Source organism: Charadrius vociferus, unplaced genomic scaffold (genome assembly GCF_000708025.1).
Source record: "Charadrius vociferus isolate BGI_N301 unplaced genomic scaffold, ASM70802v2 scaffold178, whole genome shotgun sequence".
Taxonomy (NCBI): domain Eukaryota; kingdom Metazoa; phylum Chordata; class Aves; order Charadriiformes; family Charadriidae; genus Charadrius; species Charadrius vociferus.
Window position 1 is genome coordinate 2,765,643 of NW_009649717.1, and position 24,148 is coordinate 2,789,790.

General features: G+C 38.5%; 1 protein-coding gene across 1 annotated transcript in view; it reads right to left on the reverse strand.

Moving 5' to 3' along the window:
* Positions 1 to 24,148, reverse strand: part of WDFY3 (WD repeat and FYVE domain containing 3) — a 117,052-nt gene that overhangs the window by 23,619 nt on the left and 69,285 nt on the right. The window contains exons 28-42 of the mRNA XM_009890740.1: positions 23,138 to 23,258; positions 21,539 to 21,756; positions 18,616 to 18,851; positions 17,212 to 17,346; positions 15,079 to 15,258; positions 13,193 to 13,426; positions 11,161 to 11,260; positions 9,454 to 9,614; positions 8,682 to 8,911; positions 7,681 to 7,790; positions 6,641 to 6,823; positions 4,658 to 4,815; positions 3,312 to 3,389; positions 2,096 to 2,323; positions 1,230 to 1,283 (exon numbers count right to left, since the gene is read on the reverse strand). Coding sequence (XP_009889042.1) covers positions 1,230 to 1,283; positions 2,096 to 2,323; positions 3,312 to 3,389; positions 4,658 to 4,815; positions 6,641 to 6,823; positions 7,681 to 7,790; positions 8,682 to 8,911; positions 9,454 to 9,614; positions 11,161 to 11,260; positions 13,193 to 13,426; positions 15,079 to 15,258; positions 17,212 to 17,346; positions 18,616 to 18,851; positions 21,539 to 21,756; positions 23,138 to 23,258 — 2,426 coding nt within the window. The remainder of the gene's footprint in view (positions 1 to 1,229; positions 1,284 to 2,095; positions 2,324 to 3,311; positions 3,390 to 4,657; positions 4,816 to 6,640; positions 6,824 to 7,680; positions 7,791 to 8,681; positions 8,912 to 9,453; positions 9,615 to 11,160; positions 11,261 to 13,192; positions 13,427 to 15,078; positions 15,259 to 17,211; positions 17,347 to 18,615; positions 18,852 to 21,538; positions 21,757 to 23,137; positions 23,259 to 24,148) is intronic.

The following is a 24,148-nucleotide window of genomic DNA, read 5'->3' on the forward strand; positions in this document are numbered from 1 at the left end:
TAGGGATAATCACAAAATATTATAAGTCCAGTTCAATACTTTACATTATGTAGAATTGTAGAATACCATGGCCATTTCAGTCAAGATTTTCCCTTGTCCACTTTAAGTAATAACTGGAAAATACATAAACTGTGATTTTTGTTTGGTTTTGCTTCATCTGTATGATAGTATAGTGGGAACCTAAATGTCACATAAAAATCAAACTAGCTTTATTACAAGTGGATGCTCGGGATGACGAAGAGATTAAGATCAGCAACACAGAGATTTATTATTTCAGATCAAATTGGTTGCCCCCAAAATAAAAAAAATTAAGGCACTGTGATCTAATTTGCTCACTTATGTTCAACTAAGTCTTCACTCCTTATCACCACAAAAATGCCACTTAAATGATGCTTAAAACCTCTGTAGAAACAACTTACTTAATAGCCTATTAAGAGAAATCCTAACTAGCGCTGCTAACATGAAGAAAGGAAAACAGTAACAATTTATATTAGATATTCTATATAATAGAATTAGTTGCATTTATATGTATTAGTTTATTGTTGAATGTAATTCAAAATGAGTGAACACACATTACACATTGTACTTAGTGATGGGCAAGACTGCGAATGTAATTAACAGAGAAGCACCACAATACTGAAATGCTTGCAGAACAGCCACTTCCAAACAAGTCAGTTATTCTCAAGGCAGGATTCATATTTTTTAAACAAATGTGCATATTTCATTAATAGTAAAAATGAGGAAGAGAGTGAGCTGATATAAAATTAATCCAGGCTCTAACAAAAGTAGGCCTGTTACAGCCCATTACGGCCAAAAAAGGAGAAAAAACAGTCACCAGATCCTCTGCCAGAAAGAAACACTTTCCCAGTAAGTGCTTCCAAGTGACGGTGTTGCCCATTACTAAACATGTTCCACCGACCATTAGTTCAGATCCCAAAGCCACAACACTTCACACAGTGAGAACAGTGATAGCACAGCCCAACACAGCCTGTTAGTGTGCAGCAAAGAAGGTAAGATCTACAGAAAGTTTTATTAGGTGAAGGTTGAGTAGAGTACAGTAACATCTTCTAACGCGATTACTGAAAAAACCTTTAGGCCTAGAAATATTTATTGAAAGAGCAAGTTGAAAGCCAAATGTAGAAGCCTTGTTAAGATTGCCTAACATGCAGGAGGAAAAAAAAAGTTGTATTTATTTTACATTCTTTCAGTCACTGTGCTTGTTTCTTTACCTTTTGAGGAATGGTATCATCAGATGTCTCAGGGAGTCTACTTGAGAAGTCAGACTGAAAACAGGGCATCAATTATATAAGCATCAGAGAAAGAACACTTTTGAGAAGAATGTATGATGGCACGTTTGTGTGAATTAGACTGTCACTACAGCTATTGTGTGTCAGACTGCAAGCAGACAAATATACCTAATGGTTTAAAATGAGTTGAATGCTATTTTTTGTTTGCTTATTTTAAGTACTTCGACACTCATACTCAATTTGAGGAAAAAAAAATCCTGCATGCATGCACACATGCCTAAAAAGGCACAATAAAGACTGCTCTATTTCTTAAAAATGGTGTTTCAAAATTAACAGGAACTAACTGCCAAGCTTTCAAAGGCCACGTGCATTTCTGCTACACAGCCCATATTCGTATTTGCAGATAGATGAAAGCCTATTTCACAAACGCACCCAAACCAAGGTCCATAGCCTGTTTGGGTTTTTTTTCTGATCACTGTTTACTGTGTTATCTAGCATAAAGCCGAGAACTTGGACTGAAACCTCCCACAGTTTTCATACTTCTCAGCCCCTAGAGGCTTGCAAAGATGTCTCTGCTGTTCACTGGCATGATCACTTAGCTGATGCAAGCACACCTCATCTTATGTTGCAATTGCTAGTCTTCAAGTTCACTTAGTTTTAAGCCGAGTGATTCAGTCCCTTTCCTATACTATGAGGAACAACTGGGCCTTACCAACCATTTAGGACATACAGACAGAATACCAGGCAATACCTACAGTAAAATATGTTTTGTAAGAAAAGCTTACAAAAAACCCACAGATTTTACAACAGGGCATAAAATTACTCATCGGAAAATCTTGAATACTTACCAGCAAGTTTGTTTCTTGCTCAGCTTCAGGCATGTAGGGATACTGAATATAAAACATGTCGTTTCGCACCATCTTTTTCCTCATTCTGCAGGGACCCTCAGTCATCTCCAACATCCACTTGTCAAGATGGGAGCCAATGGGGGGACCCCACAAACCTCGCTCTCGCAGTAACTCGTATTCAATTTGAGACCACTCTTCTGTCACGTATTTTAATGCATTCTGCTGACGCTGAATACAAAAACATTTGTAGATGCATCAGGAGGGATGCTTTTAAGCCTGTCTCTGATGTGGGCAGAGACATTTTCACTACCTTACAGAAAATGTGTAATAATTCATAATTCTAGTAGCATTTTCTAGTATGCCTTAATGAGATTTCTGGTGTCAGTTAACATAAAAGTAGGGTTCATATTGTAATCTTCTCAACAAAAAAGGAATAAAAGCCCTCTGCTTTTGGTTTGTATCATTAATTGAATTTATTTCTAAATGACAAATATGAAATAAATGTAACACTAATCCACTGATTTTGAGAAAGTATTTTAAAAATGAAACAGAAATTGTTTTGGATGCCTTTCTTGCCTGTATTTACACTGGAGAAAAAAGTTAAATGAAGCAACCTTTGACGGTTGTGTTTTTGTTTGTTTTTTTTCTTAAACTAATGTCTTTCAATGACTTTTTTCTCTCAGAAGCTGATTTCTTTAGATTTATAGCACACAGCTCAGCAACTAATTTGAACCAAAGGTCTTTGGGGACATTTGAAAGAAACCGCAGGGTGCAATGATTTCATTCGGGAAGGCACAGAACAGCGACCTTCTATCAATGCGTGATTTGGGAAAGGTACCATAAAATTCTCTTTGTCTTACTATAAAAGTAAAGTTTGTACAGTAAAGTTTGGGTTTTTTTACAAAACTTTACAGTAAAGGTTTTTTTGGTTTTTTTTTTTTTACACTTCTAAGGAAAGACTACTTAAGCTTCTGGAAAAAAAATTAAGGTTTAACATGTAGTAATATTGCTACAAGAGTTTTCATCTACAAACAGATCAAAATGAGTTTATTTGATTGCATTTTAAAAACCTTTAAAAAAACACCTGTGTCTAAACATTCAAGCATTTCACCTATGATGATCCTAGTACTTTACAAGCCCCATACTGAGAAATGGGATCGGTATAACCTAACAGGTCCAAATATCAGCATCAGGTAATTAATCCTCTGAACCATACCTCCTGATATTCCTTATATTGCATATCAACCAGGTCCCGAACCACTGCAATGTGAGTAAACATCCACTGGGAAATTTCCTAAAATAAAGGTAAGAGGACAGACAGAATGACACTTTATAAAAGAAGGTTTTGTTTGAATGAAAAGCCTATGAATACATCACCTTGCTAAACTTGCTCAAAAAGGATTGCTTCTCAAAAGAAAAAACAAACAAAAAAACCCTTTAGATAATGAATTTCAAACTACTGCATGCAACAGTATTTAAGGCTTTGTTTTTCTTTTTTTTTCCCCCCATGTATTGGAATATCCTTTAAAAGAAAGCAGCAAACATTTGGAAAATATTCCAAACACACGACTAACAGTTCAGAACATTCCCAAACAACCAAAGATTGGCACTGACAAATATTACTACTTTTCCTTATTTCTTTTCAAATAATATTTTGTGGATGCTACCTAGTTTGCTGGAAATCTGCGAGACACTCAGCACTCCTCACTCTGTACCGCAATATAAGTTTTTTCACTTATTGCTCCCTCTACTGATACAGCCAGTATCGGTTCCTGTCAGCTCAGTTTGTGAGTTTCTTCCTTTTCATTTTAACGTCTATGCCCGCTTTCTAGGAAAAAGACTAAGAGCACTGACAATTCTTTACTTTATCAAAGCCACTGAATAATTTTCAGATCAGAAAGAGAACTCACAACGTATAGTTTTCACAGGAAACAAACTCCTGATTAAGTCAACAGGAGTTATATGTTTCCTTGTGGCAGGAATACACCCGCACCCCTTGACCCAACATGCCTTTTTTAAATTTTTTTTTTATTTTTAAAGCAAGCAGGTTTGTATGGCGAATGTCCATTTCTACCATCACATATTGCTTTGATGAGCTCTCCTCGGTCATACAGTAAAAACAGCGCAAAGCAGCATTTGTTTAGTCATGATACATACACATTCATATAGGGATTTTCCTAAACCACATAATCTTGGGGGGAGGAGGAAAAAAAAAGGACAAGCATCTGTCTCACAGCTTCCATTTCAGAGCAGTATTGCAAACTGAATTTAAGACACAGACTAGCAAAGCAATAAAACATATATGTAACCAGAAGCACCTGAGCAGTCTCACCAACAACAAAGAGCTTAACTCTTGGCTTAACATTACAGATATGCAGATGCAGCTATTAGATTAGGACACACAGAAGCAAGACGCTCAGTCTGGATATTCAAAAAGGGGAAACAACCAAGCACCAGATATCATTTCACACTGCAGGATTCCTTACATTGGGATATTTACCACAAACCCTGAACATACCTTGCTGGATTTTAGACTGTTTGTTATTAATCGACAGAAATTACCTGCGTAGAGAGGTTGTGTTTATTGAGCCCACTCTCCTTGCGATTTCTCCTGGAACCAGTTAGTTTAGAGAGTCCGAACCCACTGCTAACTCGTGAAAGTTTGGACTGTGTGGTTGGAACCAAAGCCTCCCCTCTACTGATGCATTTCTTCTCATGAGCTGAAAAACAAAGAGAAAGTGTTGGGAGCACTTTTTAGGTGTTTGGGGTTTTTTTTTCCCCCTCCCCCATTAAGGTTGCTGTTTTTGAACGGAATAACCTTTTCTGCTGCTTCAAAAAGGTGGGTTTTTTTGGGATTGATGGGGGGTGGGGGTGTGAGTGTGTGTGGTTTCTGTTTGTTTGGGGTTTTTTTGTTGTTACTTGTTTAAGAGTGCCCAGCAGCACTCACATTCATATCAAACATTTATTACCTGTATGAGGAAAGATTAAGGTGAAATCTGGGAATTGCTTGCATTTTGAAATCAAGCATGGCAAACAGATTTGTTAGTCCTTTTATCAATTATTAAAATCAGGGTCCATGAGCTATGAATTCTCTCCTCATCTGAAGAGGTGAAAACCAGCTATGTATAAACAAAATCGTCACCTAGCCTCTCTCTACCCTGCCAACTTAAATTTTGCTGATTTACATCCCTTAAAGAACAAGTGAGCATTCCAAAGAAAGGAGACAGTATCTGGAGAAATACTTTTTTTCTCAAAACAGTTACAAACATCACAAATTTATATTATTTATGTTATTAACAGTAGATAGCAGCAAAAAAAAAATGCAGCTGAGCACTGTATCTCTACCCAAAAAGGAGCAACAACATGACGCCACTAACCAATCTGGTAGCAAGATGCACTATATTGAGCGGAGAAGTTAGGTGGGCCTACTGCACCTTTTTGTGCACATAATCATGCTAGTTGATAGTCAAGTCCACAAGACCAGTGTGCTTACTTTAAAACCGAAGTAAAAAAATCCCAGCTTAGTTCAACTCTCTCAACAATTTAATGTTCTCCTGATACTCAGCTAATGGATCATACTGTTTATCAGTTACCTTTGATTTACAAAGTACATGCTCACGTTCCTCACGCTTTCTTCAGTTCACTCCCCCTCTGAGCTTTCTTTTTCTTTTTGTAAAACCACTACTACTTTCTTACAGCAATAATTTCTCCAAAGACCCTTCACTCTACTCAAAACATTTCTGCAAATATTCTGACTATCAGGGAGAGACTGGAAAACTTGAGCAAACACCAGCCAGGGGCAAAGCACGTTTAGAAATACAGAGACCACAAAAACATTTATTCCAAGTTTCCAAAATTGCTTTCTGTACATCCAGGATAACCTGAGTTATTTTAGAGCCATGTAATCATCAGAGGAGCCATGTCTATGGAATTTTATTATCTGCTGTCTAAACTCTTGCTAATTCAGTCCAGCAACAGTTACATAGGCACAGAGTAACTTGTGCTTAACTTGTTGTCCACGAAGATTCCCAGGTCATTTTCCTGCAAAGCTGCTTCCTACACTGACCAGATCTCCCAGCCAAGAAGAAGTCATAGTATCACTGCTGCTAGAAGACTGCTCAGTCACACATTTCCAACTGCATCAGTGGATGGAGTGCTTGCAGGCTGCACCCAGACATGCTCAAGGGGGGGTCTCCTCCCTGCCTGGCACATCCAATCCTGAGAATAGTAACACAGGTAACCCCAATCCAAGTGTTCATGGGAAGGAGCTAAATGAATCCATCACTCTAATCCACAATACGCTATTTGGTGTGCACTGACTCACAAACACAGGATGCTGTTGAGATCACCGACAGTGCTGAATCAAGACCCTGTGTGCATTGGAGCGTAAGTATATCCTACACACAGTACAGTTTCTGAATGAGAGATGTTAAATGGTGATAGAGTACTTACTGCTACACAAAAATCTAAGCCCATATTAAAACACCCAGCGCATACGGTTCACTTCAGGGAAATCTACCATTCAGGACATTCAGTTACACTTACCCAAATGATTTTGCCAACACTTTAAACTTGCTTCCTCAATAAGAGGTCTTGCAACAGTTATATCCACTTGGCCACGATCATTGACAGGTAGCGTCACTTTGAAAACTTCTTCTAAAACCTGTTTTTTACTATGGATCAGCTCTGTCCACACTCTGTTTATGGCTTTTAAAAGAAGCTGGCGACCTGCATAGGTACAAGATCACAAACAGAAAACCCTCTACAGTGCTTATAAAATTGGTTTTGTGAACTGAATAATTTCTGCAATTATACTCTAGTTTCTTCCCCTCTTGCATGACCTGTGAAATGCCTTTGGACAGACTGTCTTTTTTTGCCATTTATATTCTATCAGAAAATATCTAACAGTTAATTTTGCCATTTTTTTTCTCTGCAAATCTCAAACACTGGCTCTGATTAGTTGTAATTCTTCTCTCACATCCTTCTATTAACAAAATGAGATTAAAAAATCTTATAGAACTATATGTCTATAACCACATATGTAATTCCATACATACATTACGCTTTAATATTTTTACATATGACTGTGTGCATAAGTACAAATCTGTATAAATATTAAATATATAGACAGGTAAGGAAAAAAATCATGGAATCCTTTCTTCCACAGCTAGTTCATAATTTTCCTTTGAGTGAAAGATCCTGAGGATGCCACTGAATAATAATTTTTACAGCTTATACCAATTATTTCTTACCTATGCTCATGTAAAGTCCAGTTGATACAAAACCACGATGCACACTTAAAATGACCCATTTCTACTGTATTTTACTCAGTGCATATAAAGCAGTATTTCTAATTCTGGTGCGTGTCCAGAAAACAATGAAGAGCTCTTGCTACTGAAACAAAACAGTAACTTATTCTGGATATGTCTGTCCTGGTATATCTAAGTGGTTTTTCATCTATTTTTAATATATTTTTATACACACATCCCCAGCTGTAAGAGTAACTGGGGTAAAAAGATCAGTGATATAATGCCATACAGATGTGGCATTAGCAGACATCTGTGGCTTTGTCACTCTCAGATTACCTTCGCTGACATCTTGATTGTAGACTCCATCTGGTTCTATATCAGAGGGGATCATAATGTGCCAAGTTGTCATCCTGGCTTCTGCTTCCAGTCCAAACCCATCAACATTGCTAGAAATACACAATGAATTAACAACAACCAGAAAAAAAGAAAAAAAAGCTCAGCTAGAGCATTTGATTCCCTGTGATGGTATCACAAAGATTAATACATGCTACTACAGCAACATATCTTCACTTCTGTCCACTTGAGTTCTAGTAATCTGGGGTCACAAGCCAAACTGAAGGTTTATGAAAAATGACATGCCATGGATACTGATGATGCTAGAGGAAGATGGTAATATTTAAAGAAACACAAAACAGACAAGGCCATAAATGGAGAACATTAGAGTTTCTGCTGCTGATGCTTCTCCAGTGTCTTTGAATGAAACACAAGCTGTACATCTTGGTGGGGGGGGACGGGACGGGACACGGGGACACCAAAACCAAAAATGCCAGGCAGGCATTTGCAGCTACACAGAAAAGTAGGTGTCTACAGCACTTGTCACGGACATCTAATTAAATGCCTGACTAGACTTATTCAACGCTATACATCCAAGTACTAAGATACGGCATTTGTATGACATGATTCAATAGACAATAAATCTACTGACAGATCCCTTTGACTATTAATTACTTAGCACCAGTGTTTCTTTCTACCTCGAAAACATTTCAAGTTATCAAAGCATAACAACAAAACCGTTAGACAAGCACTTGTGTCAGTATTTTAAAATACCTCTGTAAAAGGAGGTAAGAATGTTCTCTATACCTGGGCTCTTCAAACCTAATTTTGTTTCAGAATGAATCACTTAAGCTTGCCTGCGTTTCACTGGCTGGAAAGTCATAAACAGTTATCCAGAATTTGCTGACTTATTCGCAAGGTGACTGTCATTGCTGAGAGAGAACAGGTCATTTTAATACTTCACAACCCTGGTTCTGGAATGAACTTCCACCTGAGATATTTACCTTCCCACGTGCAGATTAATCAAGCAGTGTGCTAGGCAGCTGATGAACTCTTGATCATGATTTCCAGGTCCCAAAATTAAGTTTCTGTTCACAGTAAGGACCCTTAGGGAATCAAGGAGAGCCACTTGCTGAGGAACTGTTTTGTGCGGCCTTGAGAACTGATACAAGATGGTCCTGTTCAGGCAGTGATAAATAGCATCCAGCGATAGTCCCTGAGATCTTCTTTTTGACTGATGTGAAGTAAAAAAACATGATCAGATAGTAGCAGAAAATCAATTTACTGGCACAGAATTTTCCCCTGAATTGACCCATGGTCATTTTTCAAAATCATTATTTTACTAGAAGTGTCAATTCTGTGAATTTCAAGGACCAAAATTACATTAATACACAATACACTTATAATTTTAACATCTATAAAGATATTGCTGATTTCTAACAGTAAAAGTCTTCTAACAATGTCCAATAAGAGTACGTGAGGAAACTTCCCAAAATTCATGAGAGGTAAATTTCATTGTTTATTTTGGGGGATTTCTAAAAAATTATGTCACCTGAAAGCAGTTTTGACTCAACTGCCCCATATTAAAACACTCCACACTGACAAAATGTGCTAGGAAAGCTCAGTAAAGAGAGAGAAAGCCCCGGGGTAGAAAAGCGTAGTTCTATGTTGACCTGACATGCATCGCTAGCAGGTTGCTTAGTGACATCACTCCATGGATTTTTAACACAACCTGTGAAAATGTTTTCACAAACAGGCTAATAGAGGAACACTTACCTGTGCAATGAGCTGGATTATGAAGTCCACAAGAAGTTTGGATTCTTTGTTGAACATGCCCTGCCAAAGCTTATCTACCACACGCTGTGTAAAATAAAACACATTGTTCACCAGCACTTGGTAGCTTCCTCCACTCGTTATAGGCAGAGACGCATCTTCACCTAGGTAATAAAAAAACCCAAAGTTTTCTTCATTTATCAAAAAAGCCACATCTGCATAAACACATTTGCATTAGTCTGTGCTTTCTAGACTTCTGTAAAAGAGAAAAAGACTCAGTCGAAGAAAAAGCTAAAACCTCATGGCTTCCCTACAATGATCTTTGATGGTAAGCAAACGCTTGAAATAAACAGTGACAAAGACCAAAAAAGGAGGGGCTGGGGCAGGAAGAGTCTAGAAGAAATGGTACTGCTATGACCCCGAGGCATCATATTTAGGTATGGTCCTCCTTTTCAATTGGAGCTGCATGTGTGCAGAACTACCTGTAGCTATTTTAAATTATTCTTTTGTTTTTTCAAAAAGAAAAGAACTTTTTTAAACACCTTGAGATGACAAGTGATACCAGTGGCATCACTTCTCCCTCACTGTGCTTTGCTCAATAAAACTGAGTCAATGCGCATCAGCTGCATGTATGTAAACATTAGTCCAGCTATATTAAGAGAAACTTAAAAAGTGCAAGTACTTCCATTAAGAAAAAAAGTCATCAGTGGTGTTGATTTTGCTGAAAGTTCACCTACATTTATTCACTTGTTGCCTCATCTGCACTTAAAGCAACTGATAGCATTGCACCGGGAGGAAGCTGGCAAAACCTTGAAGAAGGAACGTCTGGGGAAACTGAAGTCCTGCTCCTGGGCTGCACAGAAGTACTTGTAAAGGCAGGAGACTCTGCTGAAAACCTGACTGACCCAAAGCTCGATGCAACGTGATACTGGATTCATTTTATTAATGCACTGCACCCAGAGAAAGACAAATCATTGCTGTCACAAGAAAGGGAGAGCCTTACAACCACTTTTGAAGAGGAATGCATGCTGTCCCACGACATCTAGGACAGAGACAGAGGAGACTGAGAACTCCTGGGAAGTCCAGCAGGCCGTCGTGAAATCTGACTGGGCACCCAAGCAGCAATATTCCTACAGGTCAGTTCATAATCATCTAAATCCATGCTCTGGTAGGACAACCTACTCTGCTGACATCCAAGTTACAAGCTTCTAATTCTCTTCCTGTCCATTTATTAACTGGATCAATGGAGTGCTGATCCCAGAGGTTTTTTCTGGGGTGGTGTATTAATAGTAAAACTACAGTAGGAGGAAATGGAAACAAAGCTAACTTTTAAAAACCGAAGTCCCACCCATGAAAAAATGACAAAAGCTCCAGATCCCCTACCAAGGCAAGAAAGACAAGAGAGATGATGCAAGATCCAGTTCCAGTTCTTTTTGATGTGACTTTAATTTGTCTGGCTTACACATCCAAAAGATTCATGCCATTTAGGTTTTTTTTTAATAACCTATTTTACAGCTTTGGCACAATCAAGATAGTGAGGGAACATGCAAGCACAGCAACACCATTTACACATCAAAGGAAAGGAGATGGCAGGGAAAAAAATAAAGACAATCAAGTTGTAACAAAACAAGACACTAATAAAGAAAAAGTTAAATAATAAAAACCTTTTGCTGACATCAATAAATTGATAATTAAACTTTACTATATTACCCAATAAAACATCAGCTGCAAGTAAGTGGTCCATCACTCCATCCAAAACATATGTCTGAAATTCCTTCTGCTGTGTTCGTGTTGATCTTTCAGGGGAAGCCTGATAAAAGAAATACAATGTTAAGATAACAAGTATTTCTAAGTGAGCAAAAAGAGGGAGGTGAATTTCTCTTTTCTCAGCTTTCATGAACTATGTTTTTTTTCCTCTTAACATTCTGTCTTGAGTAAAAGTCTTGGCTTTATCTAAAAAGTTAAGAACATACATCAAGTACACATTGGCTGTATGCAGTCTTACAGAGTAGGCATTATTCCTATTTAAATCCAGTAAATTTATTGTCTGCCATATTAGGAACTGGAAAAACAACATTCTGAAAAGATGCACCAATCTCTAACTAAGCATACGGTTTAAACTGTGATCTCCTCAGTTCACAGTCACCTCCTTCAGTAAAAAAATGAGTAAACGGGACAGATCAAACATGTAATTTGAACATCACTTCTGTGTGGGGTTCTGCATATTACTGCAGCAGCCTTGGTATAGTCCTATAATAGATGGATGCGCTAAACCTTTCTAATTTCCTTTGCACTTAATGGGGAGAACCACTTTATCACCTTGTGTTGTTCAATCCATATGTAATCATACCTAACTGAATGATCCACTTGAACAGCCCTAGAAAGCAATATAAAATTAAGTCAACCTGCCTTGTCTTGCCCTGTAACAGTTTACCAGTGTGTACATACCCCATTTTCTGTTTATGCTAAGGGGCCAGTAACATTGACAGTGATAACAGATTAAAACAGCAGTAAAGCAACTGCAACCAATTGAACATGGCCTCAAATATGCTTCCTGATGTCTGTGTATAACAACATCTCTTGATAATTCATTTTTTGCTTTGTGATAGCAAAGGGATGCCCAACTGCCCCAGGAAATTTGTTAGGAAATATACAAGCACGGTCCAAATTCCTGCAGCTATCAAAAAATCAGGGAGACTCAGCAACACATAGACGAGGTAACAAATAGGTAGGTCAAGGAAGAATGCGAATTGTCATGAACTGAACATTTCAAAATACATTGTCTGAAGAAGGTGTGTGCAGTTAAACAGTAACTGAACTTGTCATTGCCTGCCTTAGTATTAACAGAAGGATGCTTTCTGCAGGTGTCATGAACTTTAAAAGACAATTACAGGAAGATAACACAGTTATTTTGTGAATTTTTATAGCATACAGTGCCATATGTCCTGCCATTTCTTTTTATCTAATATGAATAAACCAGAAACCTTAATACTCCTGCAGGGATTTGCAGGGTTTTTATATTTTCAACAAAGCCAATACAACTGTCATGATCTGAAAGGTGTTTAACAAATGAATCATACTCCACAAACATAAAACTTGAAGAAAGCGACAACGTCTCATGCTGTCACTGTTGAGCATCTAGTGTTGTGATCCACTACCTGTGTTTCCAGACAAAAGGAAATATTGGCTAAGATGCCAAAACAAGATTATGGCTGCTCTAAAGCGAGGGAAAAATAGAAATAGAACATTAACACAGTGTGCTCAGCAACTAACAGAGCCATTTGACTGGCCAAATGAAAGTTAAGGAGCCCAAAACCAAAAGCAGCAGTAGGGCTGTGCTGTGGAGGGCAGAACGGAGCCCAGCAAGAAAAAAGCCAGGTAACCAGCATGCAGACTGTCAGCTCAAGCACCTGAGATAGTCACCAATATACACAAATGTTGGTGGGGCAGGGAGAAGTCCAGCAAACATTCTCAAAGGAAGGCTGAGTTAAACCCTCTGCGTTTGCTTTCTTAGGTTTTCCAAGCTGTTAAAGAAAGGTGAGCAAACTACTATTTATCAGACACTAGTGTTCCTCTCCCCCACTCCACCCTCTTATTTCATGACAATTTACAGGATTCTACTAAATCTCAGGTCACCACTCCTCTAACTTTAAAAGGCAAGTAAAGGAAAACATTTTAGGGAATACAGTGCCATAATAAGTTCAAATAATAAAAACAAACACAAAACCCAAAGAAACTGTACCTCTAGCAGAAGATCTACCAGTGGAGTCTGTTTGCTGGCTGGTGTGAGACATAAGTTATCAATTATCAGCACACGCATGAAGTCAAATACAAACTTCTTGGCAGGATGGTTGGTTAGGTATGTCTTGGTGCCAACATTGCAGTATTCCGATTGGCTCCTGTTCATGCCAGAATCAGCTGCAAAGGCTTTAAACTCTTCAGCTGGGGACCCAACTTCATCATCAAGATCCGTGACCTGTGAAAAACAACATGTTAAAATTCACTTCACATTTTGCTTCTTAAGAAGCCTTTTTACAGGATTATTATGTTCAGGATCAGTTCCCTAATACAAAACAGGAGAAATAGCCAAACTCTAGTTCCAGATTCCAAACGCAAACAATAATCAGTGAAGATTGGCATGAGTTATGGGAGCTAGAGATCACATTTCATATTCACTTACCAACATGAAGTACTTTGGTAATTTCTAGATACTTTGCAAAAATAGATTTTCTCATTGAAAAAAAGAGAAGTTTTGAAAAAGTTATTAATTAAAGCAGTTAAAATAAAATTAAGACATAAGCCAACTAAATCAGGCTATCAAGCTTACACAACAGAAAACAAAAAAGGAACTGACCATTGTCTTTTTTTAACATGATACCTTCAGAGTGCAGTTATAGGTAGGCCAGTTTACCAAAACATCTTAAAAAAAAAAAAAAAGGAGGAGGAGGGCGCTAGAGCTTTCCTGTTTCTGACAAACAACCACCTTTGAGGGGCTAGCTCTTCCAGAGAACTGTAACAAGATCAAACAATAATGAAAGCTGTCAAATCCAAAAGCATGACTGTTTGTATGCAATGCTCTCCTCCAAATACAAGAAGAGACAATATAATTTCCCTCAACAGGCTTATTGCATCACCAGCTTACATGTGAAGTAACCAAATGTTTTGAACTGTTTTGAACATTTGGTCTGCTTCAGTGGGAGAGTTTTCCCAAGAAATTAAGAGAAGCCCAAACATGTACCTCTTCTGGTTTTAATGGCAATCTCAGGAAGGCTGACAGATCAGTTAAGAATTTTCTCTCAAGACTGAATGTGGGTTATAGTGTTTTGTTGCAGGAACCTGGCTGTTATTCATCTATTTCACAAGGGATTGATTAGTTCTACACATATGGGCAGAGGGAAATGTTGGAGGAGTAAACCAATTTGGAGTCAAGAGAGCCGTCAAACAGCAAAGAGCTCAAGTTGTCAGGCAGCTACACAAAATTTCAAGGGACCTAGTAGTTAAATAAAACCTGCTCAGATGCACAAGGCTCAATCCAAAAACTCTAAACAGGTGAATGCCAAATCAGCATTACCAGTTTGTAAGTGGTTGTGGTTTGTGGTTGTGGTCCTTTCCATTCATATTGTAGAAGTAGTATCATTTGTAAGTGACACTAAGCTCAAAGAATACTTCAGGCAGCAACGCAAGCAAAGTTGAATTCATACCCTCTCCTGGCTTGAACTCAGTTCCAGGTAAGACAAGAACACTGTTTTGTGGTTAAGCCACAAAAGAAGTAATGGGAAGTGGGAGGAAAAAGAAGGTTTAGATTTTATCACATCCTCCAGAGCAGAGGGCTGAAAAAAAAGGCTGAGTTGTTTGCTTTTGTAAATGTGAGCTAACATTATTCATATGATTGAAAATAATGATCCAGTAGAAAACAAATTAACTGTGTACATTCCCCCTAAAATGCAGTTTCAGATGTCACCACAGCAACTGCCCTTCAGTGGAACATGTACTTCTCTCCATTCCAAGAGAGGCCCAGCCTTTACAACAACCTCCTTCTGTTTTATCTTAATGTGACTGTTAATTGATAAATCCTCAAAAGTAACAGTCAGGAGAAAAACAAAACAGCTAACAAGTTGGACTTCATACCATCTCAGAGTAAGGTCGTATGTTGAAAGGAAACACTGTTGCTGCCAGTGCACACAGGAACTCTGGACTCATCCACAAGGAAATGAGGTCCGGCACGTTATGATACAAATATCGAAAGAACTGCATCAAGGTGACTGGATATTCTCGAAGCCAAGAGCCTTCTTCCTCCGACTGCCAAGGCTGGGTTGAAAAACAAACAGCACATTAGCACAGATGGCACTAATTGAAGAACACTCATTCCAGAAAGGAGCTGCAGGAAAAGGAGCTGTAGAGTCAAATACGCAATCAAATACTTTGTCAAACATGCAATGAAACACGTGATGGTGACATGTGATCAAAGACGGGGCCAAATGTGATCAACCACGTGGACAAGCACTTGTTCAAGCAGAGCAGAAATAAATGACTGAACATGTGGCCAAGCACATGACCAAGTGTGAAAAACACACCTAGCACATGTCAAATGTGTGTCGGAGCACTTGTCAGAACACGACCAAACACATGTCTAGAAAACATAACTGAAGACACAGCGTCTGAACATGTGACCTAATATCTGATCAAACAAGTGACAGAAAATGTGTTCAATCACATTGCCAACATGTGACAAACCTGACCCAATGTAACAGAACACATACGATGAACGTCTGACCAAACATGTGGCTAATCTTGCTTCCAGAATGCATGACAATTGAACAAGCCACCAACTTCTAACAAACACATAAACCACATGTCCAAACCATGTGCCTGCGACAGGTGACAACAGAACATGTGATAAGAGAACATGTGTCCAAGCCATTACAAACATGCGAGTGACACATGGCAGCATGTCACCATATCATAAATGCATGAGAAATACATAGCAGAACACGACAAACATTACAACAGGACATGTCATGATAAAACAGGGTGGAACGAGTTGCAACCACATGATGAAATGTAACCAGACACATGACTGAACATGTGATAAACCCACAGCAATAACACATGGCAGCCTGACAGGACAGTAATGTATGCCTGAGCATGTGTTCAAGCACATCACAGGAGACTGACCATGTTTACAACACATGACTGACCACAAGACAAAACATGTATCCTAACATGTAATAATTCAAAACATGTTGGTAAACATGACCTGACTCATGTCAACCCAAAATGTGATGGCACATGTGAACATACACCTGATGACACAGCCCAAGACAGCATGGCAAGAGCATATGTCTTTGAGCATATCACAAATGTGTCACAAGACAGCATGGCAAGAGACAGCACATGTCTTTGAGCATATCACAAATGTGTCTGAACACGTGAGGATCAAACACATGACAGAACAGGTCACCAGCAAGACAGAACACATGACAACAGGAACGTGTACTGCAGCAGGTCACATACACGTTACCAGTCTACAAGTCCAGAAGACCCTTCTGAACATGTTAACATGGGAGAGACATGCAAGCAATGCTTCTCAGAGCACATCGCAAACACGTGACGACCAACCCAGCAACAAATGAACAGGTGCTGCTTTTCCAACATTTCATGAGATAATTTTCTGCAGATAACACACTCTGGCTCCAAGGAAATACAAAATTTTCCTACTGAGAAACCAACTTTCACTACTCTTGACATCAGATTCAAAGATGAGGAGACAACACATTTTTCTGGCAGTAAATTCATTTCCTCCAGCATGTGGCTATTAATAGTCAGGGGACTTCTCTGCATGTGGAAGGTTCATGCACAAAATCTGCAACTCGCACAGCTCTGAGCAGATGGGATATAGAGTCTCAAACATTCCCCCACGATGTTAATCAGGAAAGAAATTCAATGATCTCTGCCAAGGGCATTTTATCCTTCTGCTTTCTTGTTCTGTTTTAATTGCAGCAAAACACAAAGCCCAGCCTTTTTGTGGAAAAGTAGCATTAATTTCATGGCCACTAATTTTTCTACAGATACTGAAAAATAAAGTAAAATGGAATAACCCACTGACAATGATGGTTTTCACCCAAGTATTACGAGCCTAACTCACAGCTGGGTTTGTTGTGACACTAACAAAACCTCAACTTTTCCAATTTGGCTTTTGACCACATGGCAAAATTGAACAATTCTGAATATTCAAATACGAGCAAAAATTTTTATGCTTACAGAATTCAGCATGCTCCTCAGCATTCCCAGTAACAAGAAGGCAGCTTCTGTGCATACATTGTGTATTGAAGAGGTAACGGTGCCACAGGAGGCAGGAACTCCAAATATGAATGTCCAAATAGAGTCTAAATCAAACTGTAAGAGGTGAAAGAGAAGAAAGACGACATGAAATAATCCCTTTCTCCTATGCAATGTGATGATGCTTTTTATTATACCCAAAATACGCTCACTTGGCAGTATCTAAAAATGAATTGTTTCATGTCCTCCAAACTTTATTCCCAAAAGCTTCATATGAAGGTCATGTGTCGCTGAAGAAAATTCCTTCTAACCATGGGCTAACATAACTGCAACTCTCACCTTCTCAAAGCATTTAAGTGTTTTGAAACAAGAGACCTGTCAGCACAAATCCTTCACAATCACCTCAGGTTACTTCACTCACATCTAGCAGCAAAACACACATGGTATCCCACAGAAAGAAAAAAAAAAAAAGAAGAAAACAAATCAAGTTTCATTTTCCAGCAAGTCCAAAAAGTTAACTCAATTAAAAAATAAAAAAAGGACAAAGTGCTCACCTCCAGCATTAAGGGTGCTACTGCTAAATATTTTAAGCAGTTGAATTTAGTTTTGATTTAACAGTGCCGCACTTCAATACTGTAAGCAGGAGATGAGATTCATGACTCTACTTCACTGTAGCATAGTGCTGAATGCACTGTCAAGTATTCCTCTTGAGAAAACAGGCAGGCAGAATACCTTCTGGGCTGAAATTTTTACTTTCCAGTTCCCACTGATAAATAAATGTTAGCACTGCACCCATTCTAAACAGGCACCTTGTCTATCCAGATTGTGGCTTTTCTCCATAAAGCACTATACTAAGGCTTCCTAGGACTCTGATATAGTATCTACGTGTTTACATACAATTCAAAGTCCAAAATCAACCTGTTCAGAATAAGAACAATAAACATTTTCCAGCAACAACTGAGATGCCTCCATACAAAACCACAGAAATTTTCTGAAATAAAAGCTACCTTGTTTTGTCTGTAATCTCGTGAACTCTCTTTAACACAGCAACTCCTCACTTAAAAAAATAAGGAACCCCCCCCAACAACAAAAAACCCAAAGAAACCAAGCAAAAAAAAAAAAGCCCTTTTCAATGCCCATACCATGCCAGCTGCTTCTCATCTGACCCCAAAACAGACCAGAAAGACACCAGTGACAGCTATGCCGTAACAGGCTGGCTTCCGTATACTCCCAGGTACCTTGTCCTCCCATCCCAAAAAGCTCAGCACTCAACACCACATTTTAACTGTGAATCAGCTGCAGAGAAGGAGGAGGGGGCCTGGTTAATCCAGTATTGTCTTTCATGACAGACAGAATTACATTTATATCTTACTAGATAATCCCTACCTGGCAACCCTGATTACATCGGCTGCTGATGACAGGTGCACTGACCTGCAGGTTTTCGGGCAGTTCAGTGACTGGCTGCTGCAGGAAAAGGGCCATGAGGAGGAAATAGAGTGCAGGTACATTAGTGTGCTTTGGGAGAAGGGACTGCAGAACAGGAAAGCCTGGGAAGTGACAAGCATCCCGGTTAATCTCCCGGACCGTCGATCTGCCACCAGCGCTCCTGCCAACATTGAACCCTAAGATGAAAAAAAAAAAATACAAAAAGCCAACAATGTTAATAGGGAAATGCCTATGAAGCTCACTCTTATTCAAGAAGTGAACTCGACAGGGTAACTCCTCAGAAATTATCACTGTACAAAATGAATCTATGCATACAGCCCGTCACACACACACTACATAATTCTGCTTCAGATGTCTAATTTTTTTTAACAATAAAAAAATGGAAATTATTGCCTTTCAGTACCAGATAGATGACACTGCCCCATACAGACTGCCTAATGCTACTGCATACACACAGATCCATTTTCTGACCATGCCCACAATTTCAGACTTAAAACACCCAAGTTTCTGAAAAAAGATATGTTGCTGGCTGAGAGGGAAGTATCACCTTACTCTCAGTTACAGATTCATATTACCAAACAGCAATCCCATGGCCCATTTAAGTCAATGGGCAGTTAATTTTGTTCCCAGTGTCTCAGAGGCATCTTGTTTCAGCTGTTTTGTTACTGATTAATCAGCTGGTATGAAGCATTAAATGCTCTTATTTTATCTTAAGCGCGGCCATAGACATAAAACTCACCTTTTGTGACCCTGCTTCTACCTAGGTATTTCATTTTCCTATTAAAAAAAAATAAATAAATACACCAGGATGGCAGAAGTTCTTACTTTCAAATGAGGAAGGAGGCAGGGAGACAGTTCAGTCTCCGCATCAGCACAGGCAGTGAGCCATTTTTCTGACATGGCCAGAGATCAGGTTTTTTTTTCTAAGGCTCTAATACAGATATTCTTTCCACCAGAAATCGATTTTTTTTAAACAGAAAACATACCAGGAATCAGACTAATGAAATCTTTGCTACAAAGTTGCAGGAATTCCATCAGTAATCTTGAACAGAAATAGCTCATATTTAGTTTCATGAGAAATCTTGGATCCAATGTGTTGCAATTTATTAAAAAACACAGGGTATGAAAATTACATAATTTGTCACCGTCATTTGATGAGACACAAGTTTAAAAATATCTCTTTGGTCACGGTCTAGCTTGGATTCAATTAAAGTGATACTATAATAAGAAAAATAGGAAAACTCTACAAATGCTCTCCAAATGTGATTGTAAATGAAAATCTTATTTAGAAAGATTTTGTGACTGAAGAAAATTTTTATGTTATTGGACATTTAAAGTGGATACTGAATAAACAACAGCAATTCCCTAAAATATCAATGGTTTTCAAAGTTTAAGGCACAAGTATGTGCAAAAATTGTTTATTAAATAAAATACAGGACCTTAATCAGAATTAGCCAAACAGATGCTATAGTATGTTAACAATAAATGTTTGCATGTGCAATATGGTTTCAGAGAAACTATTTTCCTTAACCTTCCTAATTCATTAATAAGGCAAAGAACCATCCTATGTTCCTAGTTGAATATCCTGCAGGATATATTATGGGAAACCACTGTAAATAAACAGACTTAATAGACAGTTTAATTTATGCAAAAAATAACAAGATAGTATAAAATACTTTGATAGATTTCAAAGAGACAAAGCAGAAAAGTGGACTTTATATTTTCATTTCAGGAAAAGCCCTCTTCCTGAAGCAAGATCACTCCAACAACACTTCACAATTATTTCCTTATAATAAACCAATTCAGAAAAATCTTTAGCACAGAAGCAGATTATATACTGCTGCAACACAGAGAGGTGGCTCCTTGTACAGTCATTTTAGGAACAAAAATTAAGTTGAAAGTACTATTAATACCACTGCCCCGATCTAAAGCCTATTCATGCTTATGAAAGACTCCCATTTAATGTCAGTGAGTTTGCATCAGGGTCTGAATGGATGTTCATCTGAAAAGCACTATCTTCTTTTGACTAAAACACCCAGGTCCATGGGAAACGGCCCCTACACATGTCTACAGAATTGACATCCGTTATTTCAGACACTTGGAGAAGTATTTCAGACATCTTAGAGATGCTCAAAATGGGTCCTGTAGCACTCAAGTTTTACACACTGAACTCTAGATCACACGGGGCAACGGAAAGGTCTGATAACCTGGATAAACGAGGCTTTAAGAACCCGCAAAGAAAGTTTTTAATAAGAGAAAGAAAGCGAGCATACATGTGTGGAGAAGAATGCAAGAGAGGGAGAGGAAAAGAAAGGCTGAGATGATACCATGAACACAGAAATTCTCAAGACAGCAAAAATCCAAACTGGTAAATCTAACTGGCAAAGAACTCCCTAGACAAAGCAGCTGAGGTATAACACCACATGATGCTCTAACTAATAAAAGTAAACAAACAAGTAAATTTTACTGCATCTTTATTAGCTGTGTACATAAGGTGCCATGCTATGCTACCTCTGCATCTAGCTCAGATGTGCCTGCCCATGGAACATACTTAACCTTACCATGATGGTGACACTCATTAGCTACACGGGCTTCATGCAGATGATGAGGTAATACTGAACTACAATGAAATCTGTGTAATGTCAAGTGAAGGGCAGTTTTGTAAAACCACTCCCTTTTGCCTAGGAAATCTAACTTTGAGTTGTAAGAAAAATGAAGTGCAGAGGCATGTAATCACAGCAGGTAACCATAACAGAAAGGATGCATCTGCCAGACAGTATTCATACAATAACCCCCACCTCGACACATATGGACACACACCCCCACACAATCCTTCAGTCATGAGGGGGCTGAGATACCATACCTAGCACAGTACCAATCTTATTGGTCAAGACAGAATCCGTCTGATCGAGCCAACCTCCACCACTGAGACCCTCCTTAAATTTGATAAGGATGGACTGATTACTCAACAGGACCACAAGAATTCGCATGGCTGCTGTGACCGTGGTGGAATGCAGATGTTCTTCCATAAACATCATAATCCAATCAAAACCCAGTGTCTTGACCAGTTCTTCACAAGCTCTAATTAAAGAGGAAGAGAAAGGGGAAAAAACCAAAAAAGATGTCACATTTTACAGTATGTAGTTTCCTACCAGATAGCAAAAATCAGCATCTTCCACTACAGGGCAAACTTCAAGATCAGAGAAAGTTTAGGTCTACTGAAGAGTTAAGTGAATTCTTAGGTAAATTTACTCACCAAATCTTGTTAAATGGAGCACTTACAGTATGTTTGTTTACCAGAAAGGGGAGAAATAGATACAGCTCCTGGGACTATTCCATTGCATGAGATTTCTCCAATTGCTGCTTTTGATAACAAATGTGGAATGCTGAACTGGAAACATTTGTCCACAAATTATAATTTCCAAATACTTTTTGTTGAGCCATACATAGGTAGAGAGTTTTTACAAGCCTTTTTAATAAACTGGTATCAAAAATGATGGTTGTTTTGTTTTTTTATTAAGGGAAGGGATGCTTGGGAATATTTGAAAGAATATGGTTTGTTTGGGTTCCCCCCCCCTTTTTTTAAAAGCAGTATTGCTGAAAAGTTAAACAGGTTTGGGTTGTATGTCAACCAAGACTCTGTCAATCATGTCATAATCTACATATGCCATACATCCACAAAATGCCTCTAACAGACTCAATACAGCCTACTGGGCAGTTACTTGAAAGTTGTATTTTGCCAAGGTTTAACTTAACAGTGTTTAAAAGCCTCTTCTCTAACTCACCATATTACTCTAGTGCCTCATGAAACTATAATATCATGTTCCCTCACACACAATTTTAAGGAACTAAGGGGCATTCTAGGGTCAATGATCCTAACTATAACCCCTACTGAAGCCATTTGATTTTAACCAAATGAGACATTTACTATCCCATGTCTTTAAAACCACATTTTCTCTTTCGACAGATTTTATTTTTGCTATAGCCACACATGAAGTTTTGAGGAAAACAGCACCAATAAGTATGTGAAGAGAGCAGAGGGTTAAACAACTGACTCTCCAGATAACAAAATTTAAAAAAAATCAAAGTAGCCAGATATCCACACTTGTTCACACTGCATCCTACTTGCATCTGCTTAGTACTATCATTCTTGCTACTGCAATTGACACCATACAACTCAATAACCATAGAATCACAGAAGAGTTTGGGTTGGAAGAGACCTTTAAAGGTCACCTAGTTCAACCCTTCTGCAATAAGCAGGGACACCTTCAACAAGATAATAATAAAGTATTCCATTTCTGCTAGCATACCCAAAGCTAACTCAGTGACATCTGCATAAATCATTCAATAGTTCCTATAAAATTATTCAGTTCAACTTGTGAATCAAATGGGGGCTGTATAATTCTCTCCCTTGAAATAAAAAGTTACATCCTTTCTTTACCTCAGTTTTTTTTGTACTTACTGCAAATTAACAGCCGTTTTTTCTTTAGATGTATATAGAAGTTTCAGAAGGATATCTAAAAGCCTGTTCCGCAGTAGAATAAGATTAGCTGAAACAAGTCCTCCAAAATCATCCTCTGTTCCTAAATATAAAAAAAAAAAAAAAGGGCAAAATTAAGACTTTTGGAAGTTGGACATTTTAAAGGCTATTCATAAATTCCATACATAAGCAAATGCAACCTGATTCCGCTCAGGTTGAGAGGAAGCTGTGCTAAAGAGCAGTCAGCCTGCTATAGGCTGCTGAGAAATGTTTGATGCCCCATTATTATTATCATCATCACACAGAGTTTGGTCAGTTTGAAGAACAGGTGAAAGGGAATCACAGCTTCTCAGACAATAATCTAAACTGAGGTGGTCCAAATTAGCTAAGCTAGTCACTCCTAGCAGGTGGAGACATAAAAAGCAATCAACCCTTCCCCTGCTCCCATCGCTCCCCTCCCCACAAAACCCCAAAACATGGTAGTTGGATTTTGCGTATGCAATCTGGGGAGGGATCCCAAGAAAAACCCTGATGCTTTCCAACCCCCTCCAAATTTAAGAAGTGGGGAGAAAAATTAGTTTCCTTTTCTTTCGATAGAACTCTAAACTCATCATCAGTTCAAAAACACACTTACCGCAAAACAAACCGATACATCCAAATCACGACTAGCTTTAGAGTTATTTTGTGAATCCCTCTTATTATACCTTATGCTGTCAAAGGAGGACCATGTTTTTACATTATTTAAAAAAAAGAAAAATCACAACTTGAGGCAACGTGCAAAAATGAAGACAGATAAATAGACACTTTCTGTGCACAAACCACAGACATGAACACAAAACATCATCTATAGCAGAAAATATAGCAGAACTGGTAAAGACTAGCAACCTAAAAATCTCATATCTTTGCTTCAGAAGCTTGTCTCTCCATTCCTGCCACAGCCTCAATTTGTCCCCAAGGCTCTTCAGTCCCCCAGGGCAGGCAAAAAGCAGCTCA